A 10,608-nucleotide genomic window follows, 5' to 3' on the forward strand; every position below is an offset into this window, starting at 1 on the left:
CAACCCCTGGGTGGCCCTCACTGCCCCAAGCTCCCAGCCCCTACTCCGGGGCCCCACGGCACGGGCTCATGCAGGGGACGAGGTGCTGAGCTCCACGCTGACGCTGGGAAGACGCCTTGGGATGGCAGGGTCAGGCCTCAGCGCACTGCCCCTGCCCTGGGGCTCTAAGGGGCTGGCCCTGAGGCCCCCGCCCTGGTCCCTTCTAGCTCCTATTGAGGTTTTCTTTTCTTTATAGTAATCGTTACTGTGTGGAAGTAGGACTTCAGAGTTTGCTCCTTGTTTATCATGTGCTTCCTTTAACTAGGCTGTGTACCCCACGGGGACAGGGGCCTTGCCCCCTGTTCCCTGCTGTGTCTCCTGCATCTGGAAGTCTCCCTGGAGATCCTCATTAAAAGCCTAATCGAGGGAGGGGCATGGGGCAAGCTCGGCTCATCCTGGGGTCCTCTCCCACCCCCACCCCGCCCCTGCCCTGCCTAGTCTCACACCCCCACCCCCAGGGGCTAGGAGAGCGCTGTGGGGGTGGGAGGAAGGAGGAGTCAAGCACAAGAGCACTGTCTGTCTCCTGGTGCAGGGCAGGGGGGAGGAGGGGCAGAGCAAGGGCCAGAGGTGGTACCTGCAAGAAGAGGAAGGGGCTTCTTCCCAGACTGAGATAAAGTCCTTGGGTTGCAGGAGAAACAAAGAATCTGGTAGTTTCCCTGACCTTGGGGATGGGGGTGGGGGAACCTTGCCCCCTTGGGATCAGGAGGTGCTTCTATACAGCATGTGTGGGCTTCCCCCAGAATCAAGGCTGGGGGGCCCCCACTCTGTAATCCAGGTGCTGGTTTCCCCCCTGCATTACCGGAAGCTCAGGGAGCACTCTGCCTGGAACGCTGGAAAACTCCTACTCACCCTTTAACCCCAGATGCGATGCCCGCCCCTCTAGCCTGGGCCATCGCTGGCCCATCTGCTCCCCCCCCGTCCTTCCTCTGCTTTGGCTGGGTCATCAGCCCCCATTCAGGAGTTGCACGTTGCAGCCGACCCTTCCAGAGGGTTTCTGACCCTCTGCGCCAACGCAGCCACGGGCCCCGACTCTGGCCGTCCCACCCCTGCCTGGGCGAGCAGGGCCCGGTACCTGCTTGTTCAGGAAGAGGTCTCTTCCCAGAAGGCACTCCTCCCTGCTCAGCAGGATCCCGTCCCGAGTCTGGGGCTCCCTCCGGCAGCAGGCCTCTGGGACCTCGTCACTGTCCAGGGTCAGCAGTCGGAAAACTGATGCAAACCTAAAATCTTCAGGCCCGTTGACCCCGCAGCAACCAAACTAGAAGGAGAGCAGAGCGGAGGGTCTGCTGTGATTACACCACTGACAATTACAGTTGTCTGAGGGCTCGGGGCAGGGGTAGCGAGCAGGTTTGGCCGGAGCCCGGACTGCATTCGATGAGCCATTACATCATGGCCCAGATGCTGTGTGGAGGCCGATTCCCAGGCCGAGGCTGGGCCCAGCGGGCCGGCCCTGACTGATCCCTGATGGCTGGCACAGGCACTGGGGGCCAGACACTTGCTCCGCTGGGCCTCATGGCTCCGAGCGCTCTCGGCATCCCTGGGGGCGTCACTCACCGTGATCATGACCGAGTTCCAGGTGGCAGAGAAGACGTCTGTGTCGTTGCTGCCCTGGTAGTGCTTGGTGAGCTCCTTGGTGAAGAACTCGCGGGTGAGCTGGGGGAAGGGGCAGAGGGCAAGGCTCAGACCGGGGCCAGCGGGCTGGTGCGGCCCCGCCCGGCCAGGTCTCTTCCGATGTCTGCTTCTGGAGGGGAGGGAAGGCCTGAGGGCCCAGGCTGGGGATCCTCCTAACTCAGAGTGGCCCCTAGTCCCCACTAAGGGCCTGTGGCCTCCCCTTATCGGATGGCGTGTCCCCATGCACACCCCTCTGCATGCCCAAGGCCAGGGCACGCTGGGAACCTTGCTCAGCCCTGCGGCCATTTCTCAGAAGCAGAGTTGATCCACGGCGGGCGGCCTGCTGTCCTGAGCTGTTCTACCCTCAGCTGCTCCTCAGAGCCAGGGCGATACCCTGGGTCCCAGCCTCCCGGAAGAAACCACAGTGCGGAGCGGGCCGTCTGCAAATGCAGTTTCCAGAGGTGTCCTTGGAAGGAGCTCCTGCCTCAACATACTCTCCTGGGGTCTGACCACCCTCCTTCCTGCCTGCAGGGAAAGGCCGGGACCCTGCGCGGTGCCCAGTCGGAGGCTCCCTAGTCGGAGGCTCCCTCCCCCTCCTCCCTGTCCCCTGCTTGCCGGAGGCAAGAATGCCGCCCCCCTCCCCAGCTGGCTTGCTTCTCCTACCCCCTCACCCCTCTCCTTTCCAGGCCCCTTTTGGCTGCAGTGCCAAGTCCTACAGACTCAGGGGAGGGAGCTGGGCCCCTGGCGACTGGAGCTCCTGGGATAAGGTGGCTGATGGGGGCAAGTTGCCCAGATTGGCTGCTGGCCAGGCCTCGAGCGCAAGTGCTCTGCTCTGCACCTCGCGTCTTCCAGGACTTGGGGGACAGCCTCTCCGACTGTCCTCAGACTGTCAAATGGCTACTGCTGGGCACGGTGTGGAATGGAAGATTCCAGCATCAGGTGTGGGGTTGTATCGGGTGCTTTGGAGGAGCAGAGACCCTTAAGGACCCTCCGATTCTGCCCTCTGGGAAAAGGCTCGCAGGAAGTGGTCGCTGGGGTTGTGGGGCCGTGAAGAGGGGCTGGGGCGCGGGGGCCCGGACGTACATTCTCCCTGAAGATGAAGGCCAGGATGGCTGCTGACAGCTCCGCCAGGAAGATGATGAGGATGAACAGGAAGAACTGCAAAGACATGAGGCGGGCTCGTGAGACGGCGGCCGATGCCCCCGGCACCTGTTACACAAATGCGCCCGTTTTATACGACCAGGGAACTTCACTCCCAAGGGCGGGGCATGTGTTCATGACAAGCCCACCAATGATCCCTCTTCAGAGTCAGCGAGGTGGCCACACAAATATGGGAAAGTAAGCCACAAATATGCCTCTGGGCAAACGGCACCCCTGCACTCCCTGTGCCAGGAGGGACCCTCCCTTCCTCGCCCACCAGCTCCGCATTTTCCAGACCAGCCTTAGCCCAGCCCCTTGCCTGGTGAGAAGCCTTTCCTGCTTCCCCATGGAGGTGCATGCACAGCCCCCCCCCCCCGCCCCTCAGATCACTAACATCAGCACAGGCTGCACGCCCCATGCCCGCCGGCACAGGTGTGCGGTATCTGGGAGTCACCTGCTCACTGTAATGACCTGTTATCTGCTACCTCTCTGACCCTGGTCATTATGGGCACTGTTTTGGCTGAAGGCTGTCGGCAGAAGAAACAGGAAATGACTTTGCCTTCATTGCTTGGCATTGTTGCTGGCACCGACTGTTGGCATTTCCAGTCTGTGACAACCCTGCAGCTGTCGGCCCACCTAAGGGCCCCGGCCCCCGTGCCCAGGGAGCCTGGTCCCCACACACCCTCCCAGCCACCTCGGCCGGCTGCCCCAAGACTGGACGTGCCCCAGCTGGAAGGAGGCGAAGGGTCCCGGGCTTAGCGTCAGGACACCCCAGCCTCCTTGCCCCCCTTCGTGTGGCTTGGGACCATCATTAAAAACCCCTCTGAGCTTCTGTTTCCTTGTCAGCAACATGGGGATGCTAACAGCCACTCCCGGGTCACCGGCGGGGTTGGGGGACCATGAAATAATGGACGTGAATGTGCTGTATGTCGCCAGCCAGGATCAGCAAAGCTTGTTGGGGCCCTTACGAGCATAGAAGGATGACGGGTTCTTCTCTGCTCAGCCCCCATTTCCGCAGTGGAGGAAATGAGTCAGAGAAGGGAAGGACTATCCTCAAAGTGCACAGCTCGAAAATGCCAGAGCAAAACCTTTCCCCTCACCCCAGCTGTCCCCTCTGAGCACGATGCTACCTCCTCTCTCTCTTTCTGCTAGAAAGCGGGGCTCAGGACTGGCCTGAGGGATTCTCCTGAACCCCGGGGGTCTGCTTCCCATAGGTCAGCTGCAGGCTTGCTGGGGCCTGGGGGCAGAGCTCCCCCACCAGAGGGGAGACTCACAGAGAGTCTCCTGTGCCTCCCGCCACGACAGCCACGGTCCATTCTGCGGCCCCACAACCCCCACTTCCACCAGAGGCTCTGCAGCCTCCCATCGCCTGTGACAATGATCGAGGGCCCTGGCGGTTCCATTTGGCGGGAGATGGATGGCCTTCCGGCTGTGTTGCACGGGGCCGCCGCAGGAGCCCCTCCCTGCCCCCGGGTGGAGTTGCCGGCAGACCTCAGGCCGCCAAGGAGTAGCCGCAGAAACGGTCTCCATCCTCAGCAAGGCTACAGAGCTGGCCCTGGCTACCGATCACAGCTCAGACAGCCATAAAGTATGGACGGGACAGAGCTCAGGCATCGCGCACGCCGCGGGCGCCTCGCCGGGAGCACGCTGCCTTCCCGGATGGCTGGGCGCGGCCTCGGTGAGCCGGTGCACGGGGCTGGCACAGCGCACAGCTGTTCGCATGCTGGCTCTGCGCCAAGAGGCAGGCACGGCCTTCCCGAGGACAGGTGCCGGTGCGGCAAGTTCTCAGAACCGAAACGCCGCTACCGTGGACCAAGAGAGAGCTCTCGGCCCAGGTGCCGCGGATCCTACGCGCCTCATTTCTTTCCGATGCTCTCAGCGGCCTGGTGAGGCAGATGCCCTTACTGTCTACACCTCCGGCTGACCAAGGGGGGACTTAGGACCCTGAGAGGGTAGTGCTGTGGCCATGCTGGCCCAGCCGGTAGGCAGCCCACCTGGATAGGCGTGGGGACTCTGATTCCAGAACGCAGCCTCAGAACACCATGTCACCCCGGACCCTGTAACAGCCTTAGGGTCTGAAAACTGTTCAGATTGCCTATAGGGTCTCTTGTGGATCAACTCAATTCTTTCAGGTTCAAGTGCCGGCACGGGCTAGGAACAGAGTTAAGCAAGACGCTCGTTTTCTCCCTGAGCGATGATCACAACACGATGGCTGGGTAAGAGGTACCATCGCCTTCATGTTACATGGGAGGAGTCTAGGTTCAGAGAGGTTAAGTAACTGCCCTCAGGCCACACAGCCAGGAGGTAGCAGAGATCAGAATGGAGACTTTTCTGGCTCCAAAGCCCATGCTCTTATCAAGACCTCTAAGACCACTTCCCCTCTGTCCGTCCATTCCAGGGCTCTTCGCCGAGCTCCTGCTGTGTGCCAGGCACTATGCTAGGAACTGGCAAACTGACACACACAAGGCAGAGGCGGCCTCCATCTTCACGCAGTTAACGGTGAGCCAAGGCTCATGACTCATGAGATGAAATTTAAGAATGAACCTGGTGACTCGAAGGAGGAAGTAGGCCTCTTCCGAGGAAGGGGGCCTGCGTAGTTCCTTCCCTGGACCAGGACTTCCCTAAGCACAGGGACCCAGGGGGGATCTGAGGGTGTGTGACGCGTCACCCGAGGCAAAGCCCCGCGCCAGTAACAAGGGCACTTCAGCCCACCGGCCTTCTCCAGCATGAGACAATTTCCTCTTGCTTAAACGGTCTCCCCTGGGCCTGCGCTGGGGCTGCTCCCGACCCCTCTGGGGCTTCCCGCAGAGGGTCAGGCCTCTCTCAGGGTTCATCTCCCCCCATCCCATTTGCCTAAACACACCTTCACCAGTAATTCCCGAGCATCAGGTGGACACAACTTTGCTTAGGATGGAAAAATTAACAAAGGGGCGGAAACTGCGATCTTGCCTGTTTGCAGGCATTTCCAGGCTTTTCCAGCCCGTCTGCCCACCGGCCCGGCTACTTTCAGTTCTCATTTCGAAAAGACGTTTACCGAATTCACATGCTTCACGTGCCATTCAGCTCATCCATCTCTACATACGCTCATTTCTTTCTGCCATTCTCTTTTCATGCCGGCATTAGGCTCGAGGGTCAGGTCGGCCGAGGGTGGTGGGGCCTTGGGGTTTCAGACTCAGAGCAGTGGGTTTAGGACAGCTCGTTACCCCCACCCCGGACCTCCTCCTCCTCTGCTGAGGCGGCTGATGTCACTCCCTCTTGATCCTGTCCCCGATGAGCCTTCCACCCTCCCTGAAGGCTGAGAGGCAGGGCTCTCAGGATTCTCCAGGGACCCGAGTGGCTCCCAGTGGGGAGGCTTGGTGCCCCTCTTCAGCTGGAGTGGCCCAGGCTAGAAGACAGAAGTGGCTCGTCTCATTCGTTAGGTCATGAGGTCATGAATGTATCTGAAAACCTTCCTGAAGCTGCGGTATCTGTCCCCAGAAGCACAGGGCTCTGATGTAATGCTCTGCACATAATTTTAGGTGAATTTCAGACATGGGAGTTCATTTTAGCTTAGCAGCTCCTTGACTAACATGGGGGTCTGAGAGATAGGGGACCCTCATGGGTCCAAGGGTACCCTGCTTCTAGTGGGGCGCCTGGGTGGCTCAGTTGGTTGAGCGTCCAACTTCGGCTCAGGTCATGATCTCACGTTGTGTGGGTTCGAGCCCTGCATTGGGCTCTGTGCTGACAGCTCAGAGCCTGGAGCCTGCTTCAGATTCTGTGTCTCCCTCTTCTCTCTGCCCCTCCCCCGCTAGCACTCTGTCTCTCTCTGTCTCTTGGGGAAAAAAAAGTACCCTGCTTCTGACTTGCACTTTGACCTCAAGCTAATAGGTGCTGGGCTTCAGAGAGAGGAGGAGGAGGGATGGGAAGGGAAGGGGAACAGAGAAGGAGGGAGGGGAGGGGAAGAGTGGGAGACAGGAGGGGAGGGAAGGGGACACAGGGGAAGTAGGGAGAGAGGGGGAGAGACTAGAAGAGCTCAGGAGAGGGATCAGGAAAGGCAGCACGAATACAAAGCAAGAGATAAGAGGCAGAGAGCTAGAGGTGGAGAAAGATGGAGAAAGGAAAGAGAGGAACGTAGAGAGAAAAGGAAGGAAGGAGAAGGTGGCAGAGAGAGGGGTGGAAGGGGCTATTTTAAGGCTCTGAATGCTGGACCCTGGCCACAGCTAGGCCTCAGCTCTTCTTTGGGGCACTTGGGAGCAAACCTCAGCTGCTCTCTGGGTCTTGCTTCTCCCCTGAACACCGGGGACGGATGTACCCACCCACTGGTAGGCTCAGAGGCTGCCACTTCATGGGGAGGACATTTGAGGGCCCCAGCCTGCTCCCAGCCCAGCACCCCAGCCTGGCCCCCTGCCTTGGCATCAGGGATGAGACTCGGTGGCTGAGGCAGGGGAAGAAGGAAGGCTGCCGTATCCAAGGACCCAAATCCCAGCTCCTTTTAAAGTCCCTGTGGGCTCCCAAGCCAGCGTTGGCACCGGCTGGCGCTGTCGAGGGCTGCCCGCCAGGGGGCGCTCGCAGGCCTCTGTTTCCCTCCAGATGAAAAGTTTGCAGGGTTCAGGCTGCTGAAGGCCAGAGGGACCCAGGGCTCCCGAGTCACACATTTCACAGCTGATTTCACTTCCTGTTTGGGACGTGGGAGGTGTCACTGCGACAGGAATAGGGGCCACCCAATCTGTGCTAGTCTGGGGAGGAGGCGCCGGGGTGAATCTCTACTTCCCAAAACCTCAGGAGCCAATAACCTTGCAGGAAAGTCCTCCTGCTGACCAGCCACGCCTCCCTATCGCCTAAGTCCCGCCCCCTCCGGCACCTGCACACACACCCTTCTCTAAGCAGGGCTGTCTCTACCTTACCCCAGAGGAGCAGCTCTCCAGCCCGGGGCGCCCAGGGGAGGAAGGCCAGGAAAGCAGGCACAGGCCCAAAGGTCCCCAGCCCCCGGGAATACAGAAGCTCAGAGAAGCAGAACACCCACTGCCTGCCTCGGTTGGCTCCACCCATGGCCACGCCGTCCCTTGATGAGCTAGCAAAGACACGAAAGCTCAGAGAGGCTTAGAAACTAGGCCCGAGACCCATCATTAGTGAAGGGACCGAGCAGGGCGCGCGCCCATACCCAGGCCTGCTGCACTGCCTGCCTGTCTGCCAGGGAGGGGGCGGCGGCTCGGCCCTCAGCGCCTGGCGAACTCCGGGGCCTGCAGGAGCAGTTCGGGGACGATTTACTTAACGAATAAAGAGACTTCAGAGGTCGTATCACCTGTGTTTGAAACCCAGAAATGCAAACAGGTATCTCTCCTTCTTTCCCATGGAGTTCTACATTTGAGTTCTCAGAAGCATCCTGGGTCATGCTCTCAGTGGACTATGCCTTGGGGATACCTGGCTGTTCAGACCTGGGGGCCGAGGCCACTCTCCACGTGAGGACAGCCAGTCCACATGGTGGGCGGGGGCCCAGGGCCAGGGCCAGGCTCCAAAACCTGAAGGGCACGTGCCAACGGAACAGGTTGGTGGCCGGTCTACTTGGCTCAGGCCTGGGTTTGAGCTCTGAGTCCTCCGCGGTGTGGACACGTGGCACCCAAGGTGGGGGGAGCAGAGGGTACTCACAAACAGCAGCAGACACTTGTTCTCACGGACAGCCCCGCAGCAGCCCAGGAAGCCGAGCAGGAAAAGCAGGCCCCCCATGGCCAAGAGGATGTAGGCGCCCGTGATCAGCAGGGGGTTGGCGGCCACGATCTCCCGGAAGCCGGTGGGGTCTACCAGGACCCAGATACCGATGGCCAGCAGGCAGGCCCCGCCCAGCTGCTCTCAGGGAGGGTCAGGAGGGAGGAGAAGGAAGAGGCAGACATGGAGGTTAGACACTCCACTCGTACCATACCGTCCCCCACCCAGCGAGGTCCCTGGTGGAGACGGCGAGCACCAGAGAACCGGGCAGGCGCCTCATGGCCTTCCCAGCAATGCTTGTCTCTGTTTTGCGTTTTCCTGGTTACTCAGAACTTCAGGGCACCCTCTGAACCCCATCTATGACACACGTCCCAGGGCAGGCTCCTGAGGGGCCACATCATGTTATCCGCCACTTTTGTATTCTCCTTAGATGTCAGACCTCCTGGAAAATCAGGTCCTCTGGTCCAACCCTCTGATTCCACACTGAGCCCCAGAGGGGGCCAGTGACTGCTGAAGGCCACACAGCAAGTTCATGGCAGAGGCAGGGGGAATCCCAGGCCTCTCTGACACTTACCAAGCCGGTGAAATGTGCTCTGAGGCCTGGGCTGTGGCCACACTAGGGGCTAGAAAAACATGGACACGAGCCTTCCTCTTAGTCCTCAACAGGAGCTCGCCCCTCTCAAGCTTGCTCCTTGAAAGCATTCTTGTTTCTGTCATGCCCACCGCCCACCTCTCCATGCCTTACTCAGCTCTGGGGAGAGCCAGCTCAGCCCAGAGAAGGGGGTGTGCCTCTTATCAGCTGTGTGACCCTGGGTAAGTGGCTTAACCTCTCTGAGCCTTAGCTTCCTCTTTGGGTAAAAGAAGATACAAATTTCCATCTCCCAAGGTGGCCTCCAGGAAGGACGGACAGAATGGATACAGTGTACTTAGCAAGTTTCAATAAGTATCCCTTGCACTTTTCTTGGGGATAGACCAGCATTGGGAGCAGATCTGTTGCAGAAGAAACAGTTGGGCCTCATCAGAGTTGGAAGGGAGTAAAGTGTCTGAAATCCCCGTGGGGTGGGGGGACCAGAGCTTCCCCGGTGGCACCCGTGAGCTTGGAAGTCGCGCCTGGAATTCAAGTCTGTATGATGTGGGCAAGCGAGGGAACCCAGGAGAGTTGCGGAAATGTATGCAAAATACATGGAGAGAGAGAAGAGAGGAAGAGCCAGACTTGACCAGAAAGGAACCTCTCCTTTCACAGTGACCCTGTCCGGGATGGCATCGGTGGACTTTTACTCACTCGGGGCTTGGCAGGATTAGGACAGCTTTTGCGGCCTCAGGGTCAGGGCTGCCAGCCGGTGGGTGGGGCTACAAGGCGCTGGGCTGCCACCTGAGCCCTCAGGGCCTCTCTGTGTTTTCTTATAGAGAATCCATGGACTAGATACTAAGGATGGAGCCAAGCTGCGGAGTGCTGGCACATTCCGGGCACTTCCTAAACTAATCTCGCTGAATTAAAAAAAAAAAAAAGAAAAACCTGTTGAGGTAGGGACTTAAGGGATAAAGATACTGAGATTCAGAGAGGTGAAATGTGTTTCTGAACACACAGCCGGTAAGGTGCAGAGCCAGCTTTGAACCCCAGTCCCAGAGAGGTTTCAGATTACAGCAGGCAGTTACTACATCGGCAGAGCCCTGCCACTCTGGGGGTCAGGGGTGAGTGGGGCTCTCTGTCCTGCCCTCTGATCACCCCCGTCTCCTCCTTCTCCCCGACTCTCCATCAGGGATCGGATCCCTAGGGCCCCAAGCCTTTGTCGGGGACACAAACCACCCCAGCGTTCCCGTGCAGGCCACCTCTCCCGTGGTGGTGGCTCTTTGCAGTGGGGCGGGCCCTAGTGGGGGTGCCTCTCACCCAGGAAGTTCTTCCAGCACCAGCACCAGCCCCCTGTTCCTGCCCCCAGGACTCAGCCCCCTGCGAGGACTTCAAAGGGCGGTCTCATCTCCACACCCAGCAGAGGCCCAGGGAGAGCCCGGGAATGTTCCAGCCGTACTTACGAATATGAAGAAATTGAAAACAAACATCAGATACTTCATGCAGCTCAAGCAGTCGCCTTCCATGGTGTTCTACCTACAAAACAACAAGGCCCTCAGTTTCCCCACAAC

The 10,608-nt window shown here is 59.5% G+C and overlaps 1 protein-coding gene across 5 annotated transcripts in view; it reads right to left on the reverse strand.

The window, feature by feature from the left end:
• Window positions 1–10,608, reverse strand: part of TSPAN18 (tetraspanin 18) — a 172,487-nt gene that overhangs the window by 7,219 nt on the left and 154,660 nt on the right. For all 5 annotated transcript variants that reach the window (XM_077767448.1, XM_077767453.1, XM_077767450.1 and 2 more), the window contains 5 exons: window positions 10,501–10,573; window positions 8,413–8,607; window positions 2,731–2,805; window positions 1,591–1,689; window positions 1,112–1,294 (listed from right to left, as the gene is read on the reverse strand). In XM_077767448.1, coding sequence (XP_077623574.1) covers window positions 1,112–1,294; window positions 1,591–1,689; window positions 2,731–2,805; window positions 8,413–8,607; window positions 10,501–10,563 — 615 coding nt within the window. In that variant the 5' untranslated portion in view covers window positions 10,564–10,573. The remainder of the gene's footprint in view (window positions 1–1,111; window positions 1,295–1,590; window positions 1,690–2,730; window positions 2,806–8,412; window positions 8,608–10,500; window positions 10,574–10,608) is intronic.

The sequence above is a fragment of the Crocuta crocuta genome, unplaced genomic scaffold (genome assembly GCF_008692635.1).
Source record: "Crocuta crocuta isolate KB4526 unplaced genomic scaffold, BGI_CrCroc_1.0 scaffold330, whole genome shotgun sequence".
NCBI classification, from domain to species: domain Eukaryota; kingdom Metazoa; phylum Chordata; class Mammalia; order Carnivora; family Hyaenidae; genus Crocuta; species Crocuta crocuta.